The 26,270-nt window shown below is 34.0% G+C and overlaps 1 protein-coding gene across 1 annotated transcript in view; it reads left to right on the forward strand.

The window, feature by feature from the left end:
- LOC139527984 (ankyrin repeat domain-containing protein 27-like) overlaps positions 1-26,270 on the forward strand; it is a 36,360-nt gene extending 10,090 nt beyond the window's left edge. Inside the window, exons 6-19 of the mRNA XM_071323733.1 lie at positions 669-725; positions 2,272-2,333; positions 2,660-2,699; positions 3,283-3,399; positions 8,424-8,500; positions 9,409-9,568; positions 16,513-16,584; positions 18,219-18,279; positions 19,898-19,938; positions 21,397-21,500; positions 22,171-22,264; positions 22,840-23,050; positions 23,806-23,884; positions 25,421-26,270. Coding sequence (XP_071179834.1) covers positions 669-725; positions 2,272-2,333; positions 2,660-2,699; positions 3,283-3,399; positions 8,424-8,500; positions 9,409-9,568; positions 16,513-16,584; positions 18,219-18,279; positions 19,898-19,938; positions 21,397-21,500; positions 22,171-22,264; positions 22,840-23,050; positions 23,806-23,884; positions 25,421-25,481 — 1,236 coding nt within the window. The 3' untranslated portion in view covers positions 25,482-26,270. The remainder of the gene's footprint in view (positions 1-668; positions 726-2,271; positions 2,334-2,659; positions 2,700-3,282; positions 3,400-8,423; positions 8,501-9,408; positions 9,569-16,512; positions 16,585-18,218; positions 18,280-19,897; positions 19,939-21,396; positions 21,501-22,170; positions 22,265-22,839; positions 23,051-23,805; positions 23,885-25,420) is intronic.

Consider the following 26,270-nt stretch of genomic DNA (forward strand, 5'->3'; position numbering starts at 1 on the left):
GCAAAAAGGGTTCAATTTTGGGCAGTAAGTCATTTACAGTTTTAGAATTATGCCCCTTTATAATTTGTAAAATTTCAAATTTGTTTGTTTCCACACTTATTTTAGTTTTACTTACCCAAAACTCATACACAATGCTTAAACCACAAAAACTTTGACCTAGCTTTTTATAGTTACACTCCTTTCTTGCTTGGAAATTTACAATTTTTTTTCCACACTCTAAAGTTTTCAAACTCTTAACTTTTTGTTAAACTCATTCACAATACTAAAAATCAAAACTTGCAGACAGAGCAGAGTTATAATTTTGGGCAGCAAGTAACTTCTGATTCTAGAGTTATGCCCTTTAATAAATTGAAAAATGCATTTTTTTTTTCAATTTTCTGACTCTAAATTAACTTTGTCTCACTCAAATGTTATGCACCTCATACAATGCTTTCAACCACAAAAGGCAGACAGAGTTCAGAGTTCAAATTTGGGTAGTGAGTCATTATTCTTTTTAAAGTTATGCAGGGTGTTATGCACCTTTTTAGCTTGGAAAATTGTATAGGTTCAGCAGGCAGAATTCAAGTCCTCAGAAGCATTCTTGTGTGTTTTATTGCTGACTTAAACTATGAATGTAAACACATGCAGGAGAAAAACAATCCATTTACTATTTATTGAATGTTTTTCAGGATTACAAACCATTCAGAATTTTAGTTATAGAGAAACCATTTGATTCAATGTATAGGGTATGTATAGTATTGATTAGATTAGTAACTCAGAAAAATGTACGGTATTGTTAAATCTTTTTAAAATAGCTGTTAAATTCCAATTGACATTACTAGTACGGAGAAAATCTATTGACCATTGTGTAAATTTTCATATTATACAGTAGGTGCAGCCTGTCTTTTAAAAGATACTGAAAATATGACAATAGCATGCATGTAGATTCAAGGTTGGGCGGTAAATAACACCCCAGTATTTACCAGTGGTATTTACCGATATTTACCGCCCCGGACAATACTCTTTAAGTGGTCAATACTGGCAAATACTGGTCAATTAAAATGTTCATGGTTGTTTTAACTATTTATTGAAGTAAAAACTTGACAAAAGTGAAATATATTAAAACTTGAATCTTCATGCATGTGTCAGCTTATATAAATTAATGATTTTGATATGTTTTATTCATTTATTACTCTTAATTCCTACTGATTAAGTCGATTATAAATTATGATATTACATACTTTTATAGATGTATAAAAATTTACATATTTTTTCAACATTTATAAATCAATATATTTTTTATTCAAAATGTATGATTTTTACATGTAATTAAAAGTACAGGCAAATAAAACTACAGGTGAATGAAGTTGTGACATCGGCCTTATTACCTACATTCATCACCTGGCATTGCTAGGTGTAAACATTTAATTACTAAAACAACGGCCCCCAATAAATGTTCGTTGAAAGTAATAAAAGTGATATTTGAAGACTCCCTTAAACAATAAAATATTTCCTTTCTATATATATCTTTATTCTCAATAAACCATCATTTTGACAAGGTATAGAGAAATCTATTTAATTGTGAGACAAAATAATTCTTTATGCAGGAAATGGAAAGTTTTAATTAGGAATGAAACAGTTTTAAACTTTTACTTAACATTATTTTCTAATTGATTTATGAAGATCAATCACTATTTACTAAGAATTTACATTAGAAATAGAAATGAAAGCATTAAATATGGCTTAAACATTTTATAGTTTTCACTATTTTTAGTAATTGACCAGGTAGACTATAATGACCACTGGAAATTTCAATCGACCAGTATTTGCCGGTATTTGCCAGTATTTCCCGGTAATTACCGGTATTTACCACTGGCATGGTCAATACTTGTATTGACCACTTTTTTGTCAACCTTGTGAAGGTTAGACCGTTGGTTTCCCGTTTGTATTGGTTTTACATTACTAAATTTTGGGGTCCTTTATACATTTGTGTAGCTTGCTGTTTGGTGTGAACCAGGGCTCCATGTTGAAGGCCATAGCTTGACCTATAATGGTTTACTTTTATAAATTGTTATTTGGATGGAGAGTTGTCTCGTTGGCACTCATACCACATCTTCCTATATCTATAGGATAGCAGTAATTGAATTTATGTTTTAAAATTTCTTTTGATGAATTTTGCCGCAGAATAGGTGCAGTTTGATGTCGCCATGTATCTTCTTTTTTTTTTTTTTAAAGTATATATGAGTGTAGCAAACGAAACATTTTGTAATGAAATCTTTGTACTTTTTCTAGACATCCAATAACCAGAAACGAAATAGTATTGAAATATCCCCACAGAAGATAACTTTTGCAGAGTGAGTGTGCTTTTTTTTATTAACACAAACAGTTAATCTGACATCACATTATTTTGACTAAAATGATAGATCAACTAAGGATGAAAATTAGGAAAAATGGTTAAAGTTCTGTAATAGGTATTTCACTTAGCAAATTTTCTATATTCTTTGCCATTTACACTATGTACACTAAGACTTTTTAAAAGCTGGAAATCATACCTTAATTTAAGATCAATAAAGATGAATTTTCTTTCCCCAGCTAATATTGTGATTGTTTGTAAATTCCTAAACTGTTTATTTTTTCGTGAAAGTGAAGTCCAACGAAGTTTGTATGTTCCATATTTCAGATGTAAAGAGTTCTTGCAATCTTTTGGTGAATATAAAATTGTGAGTTTTTCTATTAGTTTCTTTAAATCTAAAGTATGTAAATTCAGAAATTATTGCAAGGATTTTATTAATGCAAATTATGTGACTGGATGAGTACTGCAATAATAAGAACCTACATTTTGATATCACACAAAAAATTCTGAATTTACAGTAATCAATTAATTGAAAAATTTGAAGTAACAGTATGCTAGTGGCAATTCTACATTACGAGAATGTAGAAGTAACTCTATGAGGCCAGGTAGTACATGATTAAGATTTTATTTTTTTGCTATTAAAAAAATCATATCTTTGAGTGAGCAATCTAATGATGCAAATTTTATAAAAAAAACAAAATATTGTATGAATGAATATATGATCAGAAACCTATATTATACAAATAAAGTATTTGGTATTGTGCTTCAGTTATGACAACACTTTTTATACCCTCGCTTTAAAGAGCAGTAGCTCGCAGTTTCACTTGTAGTCATTTTTTGTTGTGATTAAGTATTTGATATATGCACACAAGCATTTTCTATTTTATCCATGTAAATATTGTCACTAGAATGCATTCATAATTGTCTATATACTATACTTTATATTACAGGTTTTACGACATTTGGAAGATAGTGTCAATCAATTCAATACAAGTTACATGGTGCTAGAAGATTATTTAGATGATGCTTTAGAAAAACTTCAATCCATAGCTACTAATGCTACTGAGGTTAGCATTTGCATAAATGAATGTATTTAATATGCTTTATTTTTATTTCCTTTATTTTTATACAACCACAAATACGACCAAATTTTTTGGTTGATATTGGTATTACGTTGGCGTCGTTGTCTGCGTCGTTGTCGTCCGAAGACTTTTAGTAGAAATCTATGAAATTTTAACGCAAGGTTTATGACCACAAAAGGAAGGTTGGGATTTATTTTGGGAGTTTTGGTCCCAACATTTTAGGAATTAGGGGCCAAAAAGGGCCCAAATAAGCATTTTTTTTGGTTTTCGCACTATGACTAGTTTAAGTAAATAGAAATCTATGAAATTTTGACACAAGGTGAAATTAGTATGGCGTTCATTATCACTGGACTAGTATATATTTGTTTAGGGGCCAGCTGAAGGACGCCTCAAGGTGCGGGAATTTCTCGCTACATTGAAGACCTGTTGGTGACCCTCTGCTGTTGTTTTTTATTTGGTCGGGTTGTTATCTCTTTGACACATTCCCCATTTCCATTCTCAATTTTATTTATGACCACAAAAGGAAGGTTGGGATTGATTTTGGGAGTTTTGGTTCTAACAGTTTGGGAATTAGGGGCCAAAAAAGGGCCCAAATAAGCATTATTCTTGGTTTTCGCACAATAACTTTTTGGTCGTATATTGGTATCACGTTGACGTCGTCGTCTGCGTCGTCATTGTCGTTGTCGTCCGAATACTTTTAGTTTTCGCACTCTAATTTAGTAAAAGTAAATAGAAATCAATGAAATTTAAACACAAGGTTTATGACCATAAAAGGAAGGTTGGGTTTGATTTTTGGAGTTTTGGTCCCAACAATTTAGGAATAAGGGGCCCAAAGGGTCCAAAATTGAACTTTGTTTGATTTCATCAAAAATTATTGGGGTTCTTTGGTATGCCGAATCTAACTGTGTATGTAGATTCTTAATTTTTGGTCCCGTTTTCAAATTGGTCTACATTAAAGTCCAAAGGGTCCAAAATTAAACTAAGTTTGATTTTAACAAAAATTAAATTCTTGGGCTTTTTTGATATGCTGAATCTAAACATGTACTTAGATTTTTGATAATGGGCCCAGTTTTCAAGTTGGTTCAAATCAGGATCCAAAATTATTATATTAAGTATTGTGCAATAGCAAGAAATTTTCAATTGCACAGTATTCAGCAATAGCAAGAAATCTTCAATTGCACAGTATTGTGCAATAGGAAGAAATTTTCAATTGCACAGTATTGTGCAATAGCAGCCAAGAAATCTTCAATTGCAAAATATCACAGTATTGTGCAAAAGCAAATATATTCAATTGCACAGTATTGCCCAATAGCATGAAATATCTAATTGCACAATATTGTGCAATAGCAAGAAATTTTCAATTTGTCCAGAAGAGTAGTTGAATCAACTTAAATCATTGTTTTATACAATATACAATGTATACTCTTACTACCAACTGATAAATTAAAACAATCTTTACCATTCAGTGATAACAAGCACTTTATTTTACATTTTAATATTTTATGATGTATTTAAATGAGTAGTTATTGTTGCAAACTCCATTAGAAATTTGAATTGAGATCAGTTTTGGAAAAAGGGAAAGGGGGATGTGAAAAAAATGGGGGGGGGGGGTTAAATTTTTCTCATTTCAGATTTCATAAATAAAAAAGAAAATTTCTTCAAACATTTTTTTGAGAGGATTAATACTCAACAGCATAGTGAATTGTTCAAAAGCAAAAAAAATATTTTAAGTTCATTAGACCACATTCATTCTGTGTCAGAAACCTATGCTTTGTCAACTATTTAATCACAATCCAAATTTAGAGCTGAATCCAGCTTGAATGTTGTGTCCATACTTGCCCCAACCGTTCAGGGTTCAACCTCTGCGGGTAGTATAAAGCTGCGCCCTGTGGAGCATCTGGTTTTATAAATATAAAAAAGAAGATGTGGTATGATGGCCACAATAAAACCAAATGACATAGATCAAAGCTAGTTTTGGCAGACCATTTATTGGCAATAATGCTATGAGAATATAAACGTAAAAGTTTTATTTTTGCATTATATTTGTCTCGTATATTAAATTTCCTTAAAAGTAAATTTAACATGAGGAAAAAAATTTCTGGCATATTTATGTGAATTGCAAAACTAGCAACAAGAATTGTCTCAAAAATAGGTTTAATAGATTTCATAGGTTACATGGTTTATGAGCAGGGTTTCCCCTCGGTCAAAATTTATTTCGCCACCTCTTTCGCCGAAACAATATATTTTTCGCCACTTTTTAATTTTTTGGCCCAGTAACATTATATATTTTTTGTTTATTCCCCCCCCCCCCCTAAATAAGATGAGTTTGCCCCATCGTTGTCTATGATTATTCTCTCAAGCTTATCTTAGAGTCTACGGTGTAATGAATAAACACTTAACATTTACTATTTATCACTTGGAATTGATCCCTCATTTGAGGTGTAGGTATACATTGAAGGATTACTCCCTTTCGAGGGGTTGTTCCCAATCTTTTGCAAAGATTTCTTCATAATGACAGTTTTCTTTTAGTCTAGACCATCGTAAATGAAAAAAGTTGAGACGTAGAAACATGCTTGAAACATGTCGTGTCACACAAACGACTTTAAAGTACTCCTTAAAATCAATTATCTATATTAAAGTCAAAGGATAAAGTTTTAAATCGGGCGATTTTCTTGCTTTTAATTTTTTTTGTCATAACAACAGTTTTCTTTTCTGTACTATCATTAAAAGAAGGAGAGAGGTCAAAAGTGTGCTTCGAACACGAGCGTTGCAAAGTAGTTAATAAATGATCATTTTGTGACATGTGTCGGACGCCATTTAACCATATGATATCGTTTTGTTAAACAATACAATCAACACCTTTATTAATTAGTCCTTTGTTGTCGATATCACAAAATGCAATCAGCTGATTATTGATTATCTGTCAAAATCTAAACAAGTTCAAAGTGAATTCCGAGTATATTGTCTGATCCGATAAAATCTGAGAAACCTGAAAAAATGTAAATAAACAAGATGGCTGAAAATAAATCGTAAAATATATTTCTTTCGCCAAATTCTTTCATCAATGATGAATTTTAATCGCCACAATTATTATTTTTTCGCAAATTGCGAAAATGGCGACATCCAGCGGAAACCCTGTTTATGAGAGATAATAGTCAGCAAAACAAGAAATAAGATATGAAAAAGTTTAAAAATTGGGACCTAAACAGATAATTATAAAGAGGTTCATCATTTCATGAACATTTGTTGCAATAATCACTATTGGATCAAGAAAAACACAATGTATTCCCCAACAAAGATTTTTATACGACTGCAAAAAAAATTTTTTTGCGATCACACATTGGTATCACGTCATTGTCCCAAGACATTTGGTTTTTGCACAATAACTTTAGTATAAGTAAATAGAAATCTGTGAAATTTAGACACAAGGTTTTATTACCACAGAAAGAAGGTAGGGATTGATTTTGGGAGTTTTGGTCTTAACAGTTCAGGAATTAGTCATGTTAGTGGCCAAAAGTGTCCAAAATATAACTTTTTGCATAGTTTGTTCTTTTGTTGTACTGTTATACCACTGTCCCAGGTTAAGGAGAGGGTTGGAATCCCGTTGACATGGTTAATCCCACCACATTATGTAATTCAATGGTTATTGTTTGTTGGTGTGTTACATATTTGTTTTTCCTTCATTTTTTTTGACATAAATAAGGTCGTTAGTTTTCTTGTTTGAATTTTTTTACATTGTTATTTTGGGGCCTTGTATAACTGACTATATATGTGGAATGGGCTTTGCTCATTGTTGATGGCGGTACGTTGACCTATAGCTGTTTCTGTGTCCTTTAGGTCTCTTGGGAAGAGTTTTCTCATTGGCAATCATACCACATCTTCTTTTTTTAGATATTTCTTGATTTCATCAAAAATTAAATTATTGGGGTTCATTGATATGCCGAATCTAATCCTGTATTAAGATTCTTAATTTTTATGCTCCGTTTATGGGCATTATGTTTTCTTGTCTGTGTGTCCGTTTGTCGGTCCACCTGTTCGTCCCTCTGTCCCGCTCCAGGTTAAAGTTTTTGGTCGAGTTAGTTTTTGATGAAGTTGAAGTCCAATTAACTTGAAACTTAGTACACATGTTCAATATGATATAATATCTCTTATTTTAATGCCAAATTAGAGATTTTATCCCAGTTTCACGGTCCACTGAACATAGAAAGTGATAGTGCGGATGGGGCATCCATATACTATGGACATTGGACACATTCTTGTTGGTCTTGTTTTCAAATTGGTCTACATTAAGGTCCACAGGGTGTAAAATTGAACTTTATTTGATTTTCACAAAAAACGAATTCTTTGGGTTCTTTGATATGCTGAATCTAATCATGTATTTAGATTTTGGATATTGGACCATAAAAGTTAAATGTCCAATTTAAAATTTTTAAGTTCTTAGACCACATTCATTCTGTGTCAGAAACCTATGCTGTGTTAACTATTCAATCACAATCCTAATTCAGAGCTGTATCAAGCTTGTGTCCATACTTGCCCCAACTTTTCAGCGTTCGACCTCTGAGGTTTTAGCAAGCTGTGCCCTGTGAAGCATTTTATTTTAGGTTATATTTTTATGCCCTATTTATGGGCATTATGTTTTCTGGTCTGTGCATCCGTCTGTTCATTCGTTAGTCTGTCCATCCGTCTGTCTGTCCCGCTTCAGATTAAAGTTTTTGGTTGAGGTAGTTTTTGATGAAGTTGAAGTCCAATCAACTTGAAACTTAGTACACATGTTCCCATTGATATGATCTATCTAATTTTTATGCCAAATTAGAGATTTTCCCCCATTTTTACGGTCCACTGAACATAGAAAATGATATTGCAGATGGGGCATCCGTGTACTTGGGACACATTCTTGTTTAATACTATCTCTGTTTTGTAGCAATATGTAAAAGACAAACGAATTTTTAAATCAGAATAAGATATATTTAGCTTTAGGTTTGAATAGATTGTAATATTATTTATTTCAGAAATGTTTCAAATGTAGCAAACACAAACTTTGGCAAGACATGTCATTTAGAGATGACCTTAGTTCCTGTATAGAAAGGTAAACATAAAATTTGATAAAAATAAAATGTGTGCATTCATTCCAGAGACAGCAACCCAATGACACAATACCTAAAAGACATATGTATGTTAAAATACAGTCCTCAATAGTAGACAATTTATATGTTTCAGTGCTGAGAGTTTCATTGAACTAGTACACATAGGCCAGCTGAAGCCTGCCTCTGGGTGTGGGATTTTCTCACTGTGTTGAAGACCCATTAGCGACCTTCAGCTGTTTTCTGCTCTTGTCTCTTTGACACATTCCTCAATTTCATTCTTAATTTTAAGTAAAATACAATATTCCAAGCTCTATTTTTGAAAATTGATAATTGAAAAGAATTTATCCTGCAATTAGCCATCTTTCTTACAAATAACAGGTAGACAAAACTTTTTTTGCTTTATTTGTACTTGTACAAGTAAAACCTCCTGTTACCCCACTTCAATGTTGAGCAAGCGGAAACATCAATATTTCTGTTTTGTAACCAATTCATTTTGGCGTCCTCTTCGTGGTCCATGTTTTGACTATGTAGATTTCTTTGAGAAATTAGAGACAATGACTTTTAACAACTTAAGTTTCAAGTGTGTGGAGTAATTTCAAGATAAACACAATATATGTACATTGTCGGAATATATGAAATTTATTTTTACCCACTACGAGTCTCAGAGCCTTGCTTTTCGTCCTGTTTTAAAGCTCATACAAATAAATTTTCTATTTTCCCATAACATACATATATTGTATATGTATTTGTATTAGGCAATTGAATTTGATCAAAATTGCATTAATTCCCATTTACCAGAAGGTAATCACAAATGAAAAATAACAATATTTCAAATGTGTTTTATGTTTGTAAAGTTTTGTTCAGGTGTCTCTAATATATGTTTATGATGGATTTCTATTTATTTTCCCAGTTATATAATGGGAAATGTTCACCAGACTATTTTCAAAGTTCTTCACAAGAAATTTGCTGCAGATGATGAGAAATTATTAAAGAAATGTAAACAATTACAAGACGTGAAAGTTGAACAGCTTGGTGTGCCTCCAGAATTCTCCTGTCCTCTACCTTTAGCGGTAAGTCAATAGAACAGCTTGGTGTATCACCAGAATTCTCCTGTCCTCTACCTTTAGCGGTAAGTCAATATAACAGCTTGGTGTATCACCAGAATTCTCCTGTCCTCTACCTTTAGCGGTAAGTCAATATAACAGGTATTTATCTCCACTGTAATATCCTTTAATAGTGCAAGAAATACCATCTGCTGAAATAGTCTCTGCTGTAATATACTTCACTGTAATACATTTAACTGTAATGTAATGGTCTCCACTGTAAAACCCTCCACTGTGATACCCTCCACTGTAATATTTTTTCCCTTCACTGTAATATCCTCAACTTTGATATCCCTCACTTATATTCTTCACTGTAATAACCTCAATAGATATACCCTTCTTTGTCATACTTTCCACCTCCATATCCTTAGCTATGATACCCTCCACTGTAATATCCTTCATAGAAATACCCCCCAATGTAATATCCTTCATAGTAATACCCTCCACTGTAATATCCTTCAAAGTAATAACCCCCACTATTATAGTTTCCACTGGAATACCCTTCATTGTAATACCCTCTACTGTAAAACCCTTCAATGTATTATCCTACACTGTAATACCCTTCACTGTATTATCTTCCACTGTAATAACCTTTACTGTAGTACCCTTCACACATTCCACCGTAAAAGCTTCTGAAGAAATATCCTTCACAGTAATGCGCCCCACTATTATACCCTTCACTGTTATACCCTCTACTGTAATACTCTAATACCCTTCACTGAAAGACCCTGCCTATACCCTTCACTGTTATACCCTCCACTTACCCTTCACTGTTATACCCTCTACAATAATACTCTAACAACCTCCACTGTAATACCCTTCACTTACCCTTCACTGTAATACCCTCCACTTACCTTTCTCTGTAATACCCTTCACTTTAATACCCCCTTCTTACCATCCACTGTAAAACCCTATACCTACCCTTCACTGTAATGCTGTCCATTTACCCTTCACTGTTATACCCTTCACTGTAATACCCTCCACTTACCCTTAACTGTAATACCCTCTACTGTTATTTTCTAATGACCCCCACTGTAATACCCTTCACTGTAATACCCTCTACTGTAATATTCTTATAATCCCCACTGTAATATCCTCTACTGTAATATTCTAATAAACCCCCACTGTGATACCCTCCACTGTAATACCCTCTACTGTAATACTCTAACAACCTCCACTTACCATCCACTTACCCTTCACTGTAATACCCTCTACTGTAATATTCTAATAACCCCCACTGTAATACCCTTCGCTGATATACCCTCCACGTACCCTTCAGTGAAATACCATCCACTTACCTTTTTCAGTAATACCCTCTTCTTACCATCCACTGTAAAACTCTCTAATTACCTTTCACTGTAATCCCTCTACTTACCCTAAACTAACCCTCCATTTTCCCTCCACTTACCCTCCACTTACCCTAAACTTACCCTCCACTTACCCTCCACTGTAATACCCTCCACTTACCCTCTATTTACCCTCAACTTACTGTTCTCTGTAATACCTATCAATTACCGTTCTCTTTAACACCCTCCACTTACCCTTTACTGTAACACCCTCCACTGTAATACCTTCCACTTACCCTCCATTGTAATACCCTCCACTTACCCTCTACTATAATACCCTCCCCTTACCTTTCTCTGTAATACCCTCCACTTACAGTCCACTGTAATACCCTCCATGTACAGTTCTCTGTAAAACCCTCCACTAACCGTTCTTTGTAATCCCCTCCACTTACCATTCACTGTAACACCCTCCACTTACAGTTCTCTGCAATACCCTTCACTAACTGTTCCCTGTAATACCCTCCACTGTAATACCTCCACTTACCCTCCACTGTAATCCCCTCCACTTACCATACACTGTGATACCCTCCACTTACCGTTCTCTGTAATACCCTCATTTAACTGTTCCCTGTAATACCCTCCACTGTAATACCCTCCACTTACTGTTCTTTGAATTTCCATCCACTTACCATTCCCTGTAAAACCCTCCAAGGTAATACCCTCCACTGTAATACCCTCTACATACCTCCCTCTGTGATACCCTCTACATACCCTCTTCTGTAATACCCTCTACCTACCCTCTTCTGTAATACCCTCTACTTACCCTACACTGTAATACCCTCTACGTACCCTACACTCTAATAATCTCCCCTTACCCTCCATTGTAATACCCTCTTCTTACCCTCTTCTGTAATACCCTCTACTTAACCTACACTGTAATATCCTCAACTCACCCTCTACTTACCCTCCACTGTAATACCCCCCCTTACCCTCCATTGTAATACCCTCCACTAACCATCCACTGTAATACCATCCACTTACCACCCACTTACCCTCGTCTGTAATACCCTCTACTTACCCTCCACTGTAATACCCTCCTCTGTAATATCCCCCCCCCTTACCCTCCATTGTAATACCCTCCACTTACCCTCCTCTGTAATGCCCTCCCCTTACCCTCCATTGTAATACCCTCCATTTACCCTCCACTGTAATACCATCCACTTACCCTCTTATGTAATACCCTCCAGTTACCCTTCACTTACCGTTCTCTGCAATACCTCCACTTACCCTCCTCTGTAATTCCTCCACTTACCATCCACTGTAATACCCTCAACTTACCATTCTCTGTAATTACCACAACTTACCCTCCTCTGTAATTACCTCTACTTACCCTCCACTGTAATACCCTTTACTGTAATGCCCTCCTCTGTAATTACCTCTACTTACCCTCCACTGAAATGCCCTCCTCTTACTCTCCTCTGTAATGCCCTCCTCTTACCCTCCTCTGTAATACCCTCTACTTACCTATCCACTGTAATACCATTCACTCTAATGCCCTGATCTTACCCTCCTCTGTAATACCCTCTACTTACCTATCCACTGTAATACCCTCCACTGTAATACCCTCCACTTATCCTCCTCTGTTATAACTCCACTTACCATCCATTGTAATACCCTCCACTTACCCTCCTCTGTAATTACCTCTACTTACCCTCCACTGTAATACCCTCCACTGTAATGTCCTCCTCTTACCCTCCTCTGCAATACCCTCTACTTACCTATCCACTGTAATACCCTCCACTTACCCACCGCTGTAATATCCTCCACTTACCTTTCTCTGTAATACCTCCACTTACCCTCCTCTGTAATACCTCCACTTACCATCCACTGTAATACCCTCAACTTACCGTTCTCTGAAATACCCCCCACTTACCTTTCTCTGTGAAACCCTCCACTTACCCTCAATAACCATCCATTGTAATACTCTCTACTTACCCTCCACTTACTCTCCACTGTAATACCCTTTACTTATCATCCACTGTAATACCTTCCACTTACTCTCCACTGTAATACCCTCCCCTTACCCTCCATTGTAATACAATCTACTTACCCTCCTCTGTAATACCCTCTACTTACCCTCCACTGTTATACCTTCCACTTACCCTCCACTGTAATACCCTCCACTTACCCTCCTCTGTAATACCCTCTACTTACCCTTCACTGTAATACCCTCTACTTACCCACTATTTACCTTCCACTTACCCTCCCCTTACCCTCCACTCTAATACCATCCACTAACCCTCCTCTGTAATACCCTCTACTTACCCTCCACTGTTATACCCTCCATTTCACCTCCACTGTAATACCTTCCACTTACCCTCCTCTGTAATACCCTCCCCTTACCCTCCATTGTAATACCCTCCACTTACCCTCCACTGTAATACCATCCACTTACCCTCTTATGTAATACCCTCCACTTACCCTCCACTTACCATTCTCTGCAATACCTCCACTAACCCTCCTCTGTAGTACCTCCACTTACCATCCACTGTAATACCCTCAACTTACCATTTTCTGTAATTATCTCAACTTACCCTCCACTGTAATTACCTCTACTTACCCTCCACTGTAATAACGTCCACTCTAATGCCCTCCTCTTACCCTCCTCTGCAATACCCTCTACTTACCTTTCCACTGTATACCCTCCACTTACCTTTCTCTGTAATACCTCAACTTACCCTCCTCTGTAATTACCTCTACTTACCCTCCACTGTAATGCCCTCCTCTTAACTTCCTCTGCAATACCCTCTACTTACCTATCCACTGTATACCCTCCACGTACCCTCCGCTGTAATATCGTCCACTTACCTTTCTCTGTAATACCTCCACTTACCCTCCTCTGTAATACCTCCACTTACCATCCACTGTAAAACCCTTTACTGTAATGCCCTCCTCTGTAATTACCTCTACTTACCCTCCACTGAAATGCCCTCCTCTTACTCTCCTCTGTAATGCCCTCCTCTTACCCTCCTCTGTAATACCCTCTACTTACCTATCCACTGTAATACCATTCACTCTAATGCCCTGATCTTACCCTCCTCTGTAATACCCTCTACTTACCTATCCACTGTAATACCCTCCACTGTAATACCCTCCACTTATCCTCCTCTGTTATAACTCCACTTACCATCCATTGTAATACCCTCCACTTACCCTCCTCTGTAATTACCTCTACTTACCCTCCACTGTAATACCCTCCACTGTAATGTCCTCCTCTTACCCTCCTCTGCAATACCCTCTACTTACCTATCCACTGTAATACCCTCCACTTACCCACCGCTGTAATATCCTCCACTTACCTTTCTCTGTAATACCTCCACTTACCCTCCTCTGTAATACCTCCACTTACCATCCACTGTAATACCCTCAACTTACCGTTCTCTGAAATACCCCCCACTTACCTTTCTCTGTGAAACCCTCCACTTACCCTCAATAACCATCCATTGTAATACTCTCTACTTACCCTCCACTTACTCTCCACTGTAATACCCTTTACTTATCATCCACTGTAATACCTTCCACTTACTCTCCACTGTAATACCCTCCCCTTACCCTCCATTGTAATACAATCTACTTACCCTCCTCTGTAATACCCTCTACTTACCCTCCACTGTTATACCTTCCACTTACCCTCCACTGTAATACCCTCCACTTACCCTCCTCTGTAATACCCTCTACTTACCCTTCACTGTAATACCCTCTACTTACCCACTATTTACCTTCCACTTACCCTCCCCTTACCCTCCACTCTAATACCATCCACTAACCCTCCTCTGTAATACCCTCTACTTACCCTCCACTGTTATACCCTCCATTTCACCTCCACTGTAATACCTTCCACTTACCCTCCTCTGTAATACCCTCCCCTTACCCTCCATTGTAATACCCTCCACTTACCCTCCACTGTAATACCATCCACTTACCCTCTTATGTAATACCCTCCACTTACCCTCCACTTACCATTCTCTGCAATACCTCCACTAACCCTCCTCTGTAGTACCTCCACTTACCATCCACTGTAATACCCTCAACTTACCATTTTCTGTAATTATCTCAACTTACCCTCCACTGTAATTACCTCTACTTACCCTCCACTGTAATACCCTCCACTGTAATGCCCTCCTCTTACCCTCCTCTGCAATACCCTCTACTTACCTATCCACTGTATACCCTCCACTTACCTTTCTCTGTAATACCTCAACTTACCCTCCTCTGTAATTACCTCTACTTACCCTCCACTGTAATGCCCTCCTCTTAACTTCCTCTGCAATACCCTCTACTTACCTATCCACTGTATACCCTCCACGTACCCTCCGCTGTAATATCGTCCACTTACCTTTCTCTGTAATACCTCCACTTACCCTCCTCTGTAATACCTCCACTTACCATCCACTGTAAAACCCTCAACTTGCCGTTCTCTGAAATACCCTCCACTTACCCTCCTCTGTAATACCTCCAATAACCATCCATTGTAATACTCTCTACTTACCCTCCACTTACTCTCCACTGTAATACCCTTTACTTATCATCCACTGTAATACCCTCTACTTACCTTCCACTTTAATACCCTCCACTTACCTTCCACTGTAATACCCTCCATTTACCATTCTCTGTAATACCCTCCACTTATTAATCTCTGTAATACCCCCCACTTCACCTTCACTGTAATACCCTCCATCAAAATACCCTACACTGTTATTTACTCTGCTGTAATACACTCTACTGTAATTTTCTCCACAGTCATCCCCTTCATTATAATAGCTTCCACTTTTATTTCCTTCACTGTAATATCCTGTAAAGTTTCCATTTTTATTTTATGTAACAGCACGTTCATCTGCAGTATAAACCCTGAGTAATTTTATCATGTGCAGCACAAACATATTAAGCTAAAAAGAAAACATTTTATATTTTTACATGGCATATTTACAAGGACTTGTTGATTTTTAAAATGATCTCATGTAAATTTGAGAAAAGATGTTAAAATCAAAAAATAAGATCTGAATGAAAGTAAACTGACTTTCAATAGACTATTAATCTTTAAAGAAAAACCAAGTTATGAAATGATTAAGTATGATAAGCTATGAGATCTTCATGCTGTAGCAATTATCTGATTGAAAATTAGCTATGCTAGAGGATAACAAATGTGACTATATCCATGATTTAATTTATGCAAGCTTCTCATCAATTCTTAATCTCTTTCGAACAAGACAGAGGATTAGTTAGTGTAAGATTTTTCTTCAATAGCTCCTAAATCATGTAAGTATAACTGTCATTAGGGTGTGAGGTCATATTTTGAATGACGTCATTGTTGGGCATATAACGTTACAGACGTTGAGCTGTTGTATTTTATGGTACACAAAGTGCAACCTTAAAAAACTACTGGCAGCAAGACGATTACTGGAATAGTTTGTTTGAAGTCAACAAGATATTAAAAAGCTATAACTAGTAGTGTTTAGCCAAACATGTAGTCAGTGTATGGTCATCAAGAACTAATAGAAAACAAAGAATAAACCTGAACCAAATTATAAACCATCTTATGAAATATTGAATCTATCTATATTTTAGGTTGTTGAAATGGCTAATCTTGGAGGGCTGAAAACTCCACATGAAAAATTGAGTTGTTTAAAGGCCACTGTGGTATGTATTAAGTATAATGTTTTATTTTTTATGTATAAGCATGAAAATTGGATGCTCTTTAAGTTTGTACTTGTTTGGCTTTATAACTATTTGATCTGAGCATCACTGATGAGTCTTATGAAGAAGAAACGCGCATCTGGTGCATAAAATTATAAGCCTGATACCTTTTATAACTATTTGGTTGTTTAAATATGATAAATAACGAAAGAATGTTTGTTGTATTATTTTTAATACCTGTTTTATTGGTTTGGGGTTCGAATAGGGATTTGTTTCTACAGGTTTAATTGTAAATTATTGGTATAACTATATTTCCAAAGACCAAAAAATTCCATGCAATTGTGTAAAACACTTTAAATTAAATGATAAACTGTTAGCACAGAGATATGTCACGCCTTTTTGTAATTTTGATTATGCAAATGTTGAAATCAAAATAGCAATACTTTAACATCTATCTTACACAAGTTATGCAAATATTCAAAGTCAATAAACCATGACTGAGTTACATGGCTACACAATCTCCATGTAAATGAGATTTGCCAATGCTAATACAACAGCATACCAAATACCATTGACTTATTATAAGTCGTTCCCAAACCTAAATACAAAAGTTAACTTGTAAACTATGCAAAAGTTTCAATGTCAATGAAGCATAAAGAGGGGGTGGGGTTATATAATCTCCATGGAAACAATACTTGCAAATGTAAATAAATTTGCATACCAAATATCATTGATTTAACATTAGCAGTTCATCTTAAACTGATCTAATCACAACTTAATACATGTAAACTAACATAAGTTTCAAAGTCATTACACTGTGACTGAGGGGCGAGGTCAAATATTCTCCATGGAAATGAGATGTGCCAATGCTTATACAACTGAATACCAATTAACATTGGCCTACCATTAATGGTTCCCTTTGAACTGACCTAATCACAAACTAATACATGATAACTTAAAAAAAATTCAAAATCAATAGACCATGACTAAGGGGGTGGAACCAAATTATCTTCATGGAAATGAGATATGCCAATGCTTATACAACTGCATACTAAATAGCATTGACCTACCACTTGTGGTTCCCAAATAAACTGACCTTATCACAAACTAATACATGTAAAATAAGCAAATGTTTCAAGGTCAATAGACCATGACTGAGGGGGCAGGGCTAAATAATCTCCATGGAAATGAGATGTGCCAATGCTTACACAACTGCATACCAAATATGATTGACCTACCACTTGTGGTTCACCGTAAACTAGACCTAATCACAAACTAATACATTGTTGGCGCCATCGCCGTCGTCGCCTCCGACGCCTGAAACAGCATACCTATGTCTCCCTTTTTGACTCAGTCAAGGCGAGACAATAAACCAGCCAAAAATTTTGTTCGTGTGTACCAATTTTTCATGGATTGATGAAATCTTGCTTTTCTTCGATATTTGATTTCGTGGTTTTGATATATTCTGCATACAAACTGATAGTAAATGTATAATTCGTTGAACATTTAAATTCATGGTTCAACTGTATCCACCAAAATCATGAAAATTGGTATCCAACGAATAATAATGAATCCACAGTAGAAATTATCTGAACACTAATGTTATAGTTGAAGGTGGTATGTTTAATTTATTTCAGGATCATATAACAGGCACTATACAGACTTTTATAATAGAAAACCAACCACCTGGACTTACAGGTAAACAATTATCACAGTAAATCGCATATGGAAAATAATGAACCTGTATATATATTATTAGGTCACTAGCACACTATGTAACAAATTTATTTCTCATTTGCAATCATACCACACCTTTTTATTCCTATATTTAAGTGTTCAGTGTTTAATTTTAGTTTAAACATATTTATTTATAGTAGATTGGGAAACAAGTTTTGCAACTTGAAATTTTAAGAACCTACTTTCATTGGTCTGCACAAAAAAACTAATGTCAACAATAACAATTTAATATCAACAACCTTGATCATTTAAATAATCAAATAGTGCCAAATTCATAACTCCACTACTAACCGTGTATTGAAATAAGCCCAGCCTCCCTACTAATCTCATGTGGAATATAGATGGTCTCCACGCTGACTCTTTTAATCAATCATATTCCTAGAAATGAATAGAAAGTAAGATAAAGAATTATACATGGCAAAATATGTATCTCATGCTGTATCACCACTAGGAACCAATATCAGTCCTGAGGGCCAAAGGTCCGGAAGGCTGTTATTGGTCGAGTGGTGATACAGCATGCGATACAGATTTTGCTATACATTGATTGACCTGTTTATCATATATTTTAACAATTTAGTTTAGCTATGTGATATGGGGTATGCAATACAGGGTAGATAATACAGACTTAAGTAAAAAAACCCTTTATTAGATAAACAAATTTTCTGTATTTAGTACTAAATATATGATAAATCAATTTATATTGGTTTATCATAACTAGTTATTCAGCTAGAAAACTTGATATTTATATGTCTATAACTATATCAACAACCTGAGTTAAATTGTGTATCTGGTAAATTTAATCTGAAACAGTTATCAAGAGCTATTTTTATGCCCCACCTACGATAGTAGAGGGGCATTATGTTTTCTGGTCTGTGCCTCCGTTCGTTCGTCCGTCTGTGCGTCCGTCTGTGCGTCCGTCTGTGCGTCCGTTCGCTTCAGGTTAAAGTTTTTGGTCGAGATATTTTTTGATGAAGCTGAAGTCCAATCAACTTGAAACTTGATACACATGTTCCCCATGATATGATCTTTCTAATTTTAATGCCAAATTATAGTTTTGACCCCAATTTCATGGTTCACTGAACATAGAAAATGGTAGCGCAAAGTTCAGGTTAAAGTTTTTGGTCAAGGTAGTTTTTGATGAAGTTAAAGTTACATCAACTTGAAACTTAGTACACATGTTCCCTATGATATGATCTTTCTAATTTTAATTCCAAATTAAAGTTTTGACCCCAATTTCATGGTCCACTGAACATAGAAAATGATAGTGAGAGTGGGGCATCCGTGTACTATGGACACATTCTTGTTTTGTACTATTAATGGCTTAGTCGAAAAAGCTAGCTTTTGGATTATTTTTGCCCACAGATTTTCTCTATTTATCCTATGCAAACTGGTTTTCACAATTTTAAGTTATAACACAAAATCTGATATTTGTAATTAATATTGCATCATAAGTGATGTACACATTCTATAAATAAATCAGTGATATTAAAAATATTTAACATCATAAGGTTTATGTATGTTATCATTGTTAAATTGTTTATTTATATTGAAGCAATACAGAATTTTATTTCTACTTCAGATTTACCAGTTATAACTTCAGATGATCTCATTCCATTACTTGTAAGTTTAGAATTACACATACTGTTTATTACATTAGGCTACACCCTTCATATATAATTATTTGGTCAAGTTTTCTGTGACAGAAGTTGAAAGTTCAACAAAAAGAAGACATGGCATGAATGCCAACAAGATAATTATTCACCAGAGACCAAAGAACAGGATATGAACAAACACAAATGTTTTCTTATTTTGTGTGTCTATTATAAAGTATTTATAGACTATTATTAATTTTGTGCATTGCATGAGAATAAAGCAAGCTCTGCTCTTTAAGTAAGGTTTCATTGACATTGAAATTAAAATTTTAATAATTAAATTCCTTTCCGATTAGCTGTGTTATGTTTAGATAGACCTTAGTTATTTGGTATGAAATTATACAAGCAATCTGAATATTTAATTTTCATGTAAATTATGTGAAGGTTAGCTGCTTAATCCACATTCTATATTGATAGTAGTTATGAGGTATAGTATACCCTATACAGTGGCGGATCCACAAATTTTCCTAAGTGGGGGCCTGTTGACTGCCTAAGAGGGGGCCTGCTCCAGTCATGCTTGAGTGATTCCTTATATAATCAACCAAAATTTTCCCAGAAATGGGGGGCCCGGGCCCCCTGCCCTCCCTTAACCCTAAATCAGCCTCTGCTATATAGTATACCGGTATATCATTTTGCATTTATATGAAAGCCCATCTAATTATTATTGACAATAATTTATTTGGCCTCACAGTATGCACATCATATATTGGTGTTGACATTTATTAAATCAAAAGCAAAAAGTGGTTGAATGGAAAATTATAGGTTTTAACTTCCATAAGCATGCTATTTCTGAATATGCTTTTCTTATATAACTCATGAATGTATGATTTTCCTGTCCGTTTTCAGTATTAAATTATGCCTTTAAAAGCAGTTTAACTCATTAAAACTTTTTTTCAGTATCTTTTTATATATATTTTTATTAGAACAGTTGTAATGTTAAAAAAAAATGTTTCTTCATGTTGAATGATAAACTTTTTTATGAAATTTAGATGCAAGTAGAATATTTGTTTTATATTTTTCATCTTCTAAGAATTTATGTGAAATATCTTTTTTAGCAGGATAATTTTTACTAGTGAACTTTGTAACTCAAGCTGACTGATTGTGGTTTTATATTTTTATAAATAAATTTTGTGTTTTTACTGTCTTCTGATTGGTTAAAATTATTAGTTTTATTTTCAATGTTGTCAAGTTTGATGGCGACACGCCCACTTTGACGCTGTGTATTCATACGCCAACATGTGTGTACGTTGTTATTGTTAATATAAATAATATAAAAAGTTCTTTGAGCCTTAGTTTTGATAGAAATTTATTTATAATGAATGGCAATAATTTATTTTGATTTTATTGAACCATAAAACTAATTTTTGACTCTTCACATTTTACATTTGTGGTTTTATATTTTTATGACAACAATATTTATTTTTAGGTATCGGTCATTGCTCAAGCCAAATGTATAGATTTATCCAGTAATATGTTTTATATGGAATTCTTCCACTGGACCACACCAACTAATGATAGAGACAATTTAAGGTAAATTTTGATTCATATGAAAAATTTCAATGCAAGTTTAAATTATTGTGATTATAACCCTGTCGCATTTTCGCAATAATAAAAACACCGCAATAATTTCTGAATTTACAGTATTCACTTTAATTTATAAGCTAATTACTAGTAATGTAATGTCAAAGATGATAGGTAACATCTTCTGTAACTTTAATATTAAGTAAACAATGATTCTGTACATCTGTACAGTGTAGCAGATAATATGATTTTAAAGATTCACACAGTTATTTATTCAATATCTGCCATTTATTGCAAAATAATTCTAAAATATTATTTGCTCATGGATTTCATTTTTTTAAGTTTAATGTAATAATTGTAATGGAATAAGAATTTGTAGTTTCAGAATTTTCACATAACATATGGAAAATTTGCACTTTATTTTGTATTTAATATTATGGTCCTTCTTTTTTACACAAAAACTTGCTCTAACTTACTTTACAGCATCTACCTTTGTATACACCGAGCAAGACAGAGAAAATTTAGTAAACATGATAAAATCCAACCCCACCAAAAAGAGAACAAAAACAGAACTCTCTCCTCCCCTCCCCCCAAAAAAAAACACCCAAAAAAACAATAAGAACTCAAACCTCAAAGAATGAGTGTACCCCCAGTATTAAATTGTCCTTATATTTTCCAGTTACTGTATGGTCACAGTCAAGGCAGCTGTAGAATATATGAAGCATGCAAACTTTGATCATTTACAGAACCCTAAATCAAAAGTACAAAAAGAGGTAATTACTTTACTAGTTTTGGGCAATATAGGAACAGGTGTACTTTACTAGTTTTAATTGATGATGTATTTCTGATGTTCTGGTAATGAACAAGATGTGTGATTGTAATACATATGCTCCTGCCATAAGCAAATGAAAATAACAAGTTTTTCAGAGGACTGTGTTAGATAAATATAGATTAAATGAAACCAAACAGACTGGGTTACTGTTGCTACATATTTCACAACTTTGTACCAAAAAAACAGAAAGCTTGAAAAATGTTTGGACATGTGTTTCAGAGGAACTGATCAATAGGCAATAATAAAATTGTTGAGGTTCATAAAAAGAGATACATTTTGGTTTGAAGTATTTTTAAGAATAGCTAAGTTAAATCTAATGAAATCAAATTTTGCCCTTCTTCAATGAAAATTTAACCCTTCTAGATATATTCACTTATTGCCAGTCCCTCTTGAAATAGTTTTCTGGGGAAAAAGGTTTTTACTTTTTATTTATCTTTTTTTCCCCCTCAAATTAATTTATTGATTTAAAACCTTTGTATCTTAATAACTAGTACTGCCTCACTATTTTTCTTATAGATCAGTATAGATGATTTAATGAAACGGACTAGAGACACTTCTTTAAAAGATGACATTAGAAATGTAAAAGTAGAAACGGTTCAGGAGAGATTCAGGAAGAACTCCAGTAGTAACATTGATAATAAACTAGATTCCATATCAAAAGTCCTAGAGGATTCATCTGAAGAATGGGCGCAAACAAAGAAGAAAGGTGCTAACAGTATATTTGGAGGTAAATAGTAAACTGTCTACTCAATGGGGGATATGGTGTGCGATTCAAAACTTTTGAAACTTTTATATTTTTGTCAATGAGTTAAAATTTTATGAAAATTAAACAAGCCAAATTAATTGAAGTCAAGGTGTTTGGTACTACCTTAAAGTTGATGGAAATGAAAAATAACCATCAGTAATACCACAACCTTAAAGAAAGTGATATTTCATTGTACACAACTTTAAACATAATTTTCAAAGATAAACAAGTTTATTATATACTTAGTAGTAAATACAGATAAATTGTATGTGTAATACAATCAATGGCAAGCGTGCTGTATCAGCCACCCGTGATGATATCGTTATCAGCACGGTTGCAAAAGCTTTATCACACCTTTAATCTGTATGACGTCACGTCATCGAGTGCAGTCACTGTTGCAAAGGCTTTATCAAAACCCTAATCTGTATGACGTCATGTCAAACCTATAATCTGTATGACGTCATTTCAATCCTCCTTATCTGTATGACGTCATGTCACATACAAAACATCTACTTGAGATATATGTATATAATAAAGTGTATATGATATGGCTTTTTCAATATCACACACCGTATCAACCCTCAACCAATATAATCCCTCGAGCAGAGCTCTTGGGATTATATTGGTGTCTCGGGTTGATACGGATGCGATATTGAAAAAGCCATATGATATTCTCTATATATTTTGTTGACATGAATATGAGATACATTAAAACATGAAAATGATTTTCTCTTTAGAGAGTTACCAACAGCTAAAGAAAACTGTACCTGACATTGTTCCCCCTCAGGACCCCCGAAGAAAGAAAGAACAGTTAGGGTAAGTGTGGGTAGAATATATTATGATCTTGTGGATAGAAAATATTATGTTCTTGTGGATAGAATATATTATGTTCTTGTTGATAAAATATATTAACTTCTTGTAGATAGAATTTATTAACTTCTTTTGGATAGAATTTATTAACTTCTTGTAGATAGAATTTATTAACTTCTTTCGGAAAGAATTTATTAACTTTTTGATATTTGGGAAAAGAATTTTTCATGTGGGCTATCATGACGTGTTAAAAGAACTACAATTATTAAGTGTAATCAAATTTTTGAAAAAAAACTTAGATCTACTTGGTAAACAGGGAAAAAATATGATATCTAATATTTACAGTAAAACCAATATGTTTAAGGAACATCATAATATGTGTGTCAAGTAAATAATACGCAATAATAGATACCAGGATACAGGTATAAAATGCAGTGGTCGATCCAGGCCAGAACCCTCTTCTTTTTTTTAGACGAACAATGCATTTAAAAGGGGACACATGGTCGAAACCTCCCCTTTCTTCTGGGTTGGGACTAATGACATTAAGCAACCATAATCAATTAATTTATATATTCTCAGATTCATACATAAACTATCTTACTCCTATCATATCCAAAGGTCTATGGTCATACTTAACAATAAACTGGCAGAATCCTATAGGATGCACTGCATAAGCCTTTCATTCACCACAAAGAGTATAAAATCATACTTACCAAATAACAAGAATGAATTTCCATTATCTACAGTGAATTGTGACTCTAAAGTATGTAAACTTCAGTTTGTAATAATATGCACTAAGTATAATATCTCTATGTATACATGTTTCATCACCATGTAAAGTTTAGATAAGAAGTATATATTAAATGTATGTATGTCTCCATTTTTCAAGTGTGTTGACCATCATTACTTCTTTTCAAAACCTGAGGTCTGTTCAGAATTACCAATTAGAACTGACCATAAAAATAAACAAGGTGTGAAAATTAGTTTACTAATGAGTTGGACAGGTAGATACAGTTACAACTTTGATCAATGAAGTATGACTGACTAGAACTATCATACAATTTATAGTGTGATTAAATAATAGACTATAAATCAAAAGATCAAATATTCTAAGTGAATTAATTATAATAAATATCTGGCATGTTATAAAATATAAAATGCTAAGGAAGGACCATTTAACGTCAAAAGGGGGGAGGGGTTATGTTTTTTTTCTTAAAAACATATTTTGATCCCCAAGTTGATGAACAAAATATTGGTGAAGCAGATGACAAAAAATAAAATATTCTGAGGTAAGATTTTGTCCATGCCTTAAAGTGTTTAATTTGGAAATTATTATTTTTATTAATAGCATTAAAAAAAGTTTAATATGTTTGTGCTTTGCGCAAAAAAAAATCAGACTTAGACTTAAAACAATAACCCCATTAAAGTAAAATGGTTGTTTCCTAATAATGGAAATTTATAAAGATATACTCTGTCACATAAAGTATATTTTAGATATGTTAATACAATAGTTATTTCGTTTATTTTTCGTTTATTTTTCAGAGATTTCCTGAGTTCATTACAAGATGACCCATTTGATATGTCATTTGGAAAACAGTCATGACAGTTTTTGACCTTTTAGTCAAGCAATCTGTGATATTTATTTTTTATGTATGTATTTTGCAATGAATAATTTTATTATGATAATTTGTAATATTTGAATATGTATTGATTCATTACTTCTAATGTTAAAAAAAATATTTTTAAAAAAGTCCATGTAGTAATTGAATAATTAATTTACTAGTCATCATGACATGAATTTCGGCAGGTTTATTCTTTTATGATCCAGGTTAGGTTCACTTGATCTCATTTCTTCATTGGTCAATATTAAATTATGATGTTAAATTTTCATGCTTTCCTATTAGTCCTGTCAAACTAAGATTTAATCTCAAACTAGCTAATTGCAACAGAAAATGTTTTAGTTCTAATCTATAGCATAATGCCCTTAATATACACAGTAAAAAGTCCCATGAAATCTAACTTGAGGAAAACTCAAAATCAGCATTTTTAATTTCCTATGGAAATTAACACTGGAAGGGGAGATAACTCTGCAAAAATGAATCTTGTTTTGGTCAGTTTTTGGTCGATTTTCTTGAAATTTATGTAAAGTATGATACTTTGATGGGGTTATAAGTTTGTATTTTACTAAATTATGTAATCTTCTGCTCATGGAATGTACAAAACTGAAGTGTTATGGGTAGTTTTTTTGTTTGTGCATTTTTCATTTTAAAAATTGTAAATTTGAAGCTTTGTGACCATTTAAAAAAAAATGTGAAAATTTGGTATTGTTTATATCTGTGTATTATATTTTTTTAGCATCTTACTTATATAAAAAAAACTTTAAACCACAAAA

Source organism: Mytilus edulis, chromosome 6 (assembly GCF_963676685.1).
Source record: "Mytilus edulis chromosome 6, xbMytEdul2.2, whole genome shotgun sequence".
NCBI lineage: Eukaryota > Metazoa > Mollusca > Bivalvia > Mytilida > Mytilidae > Mytilus > Mytilus edulis.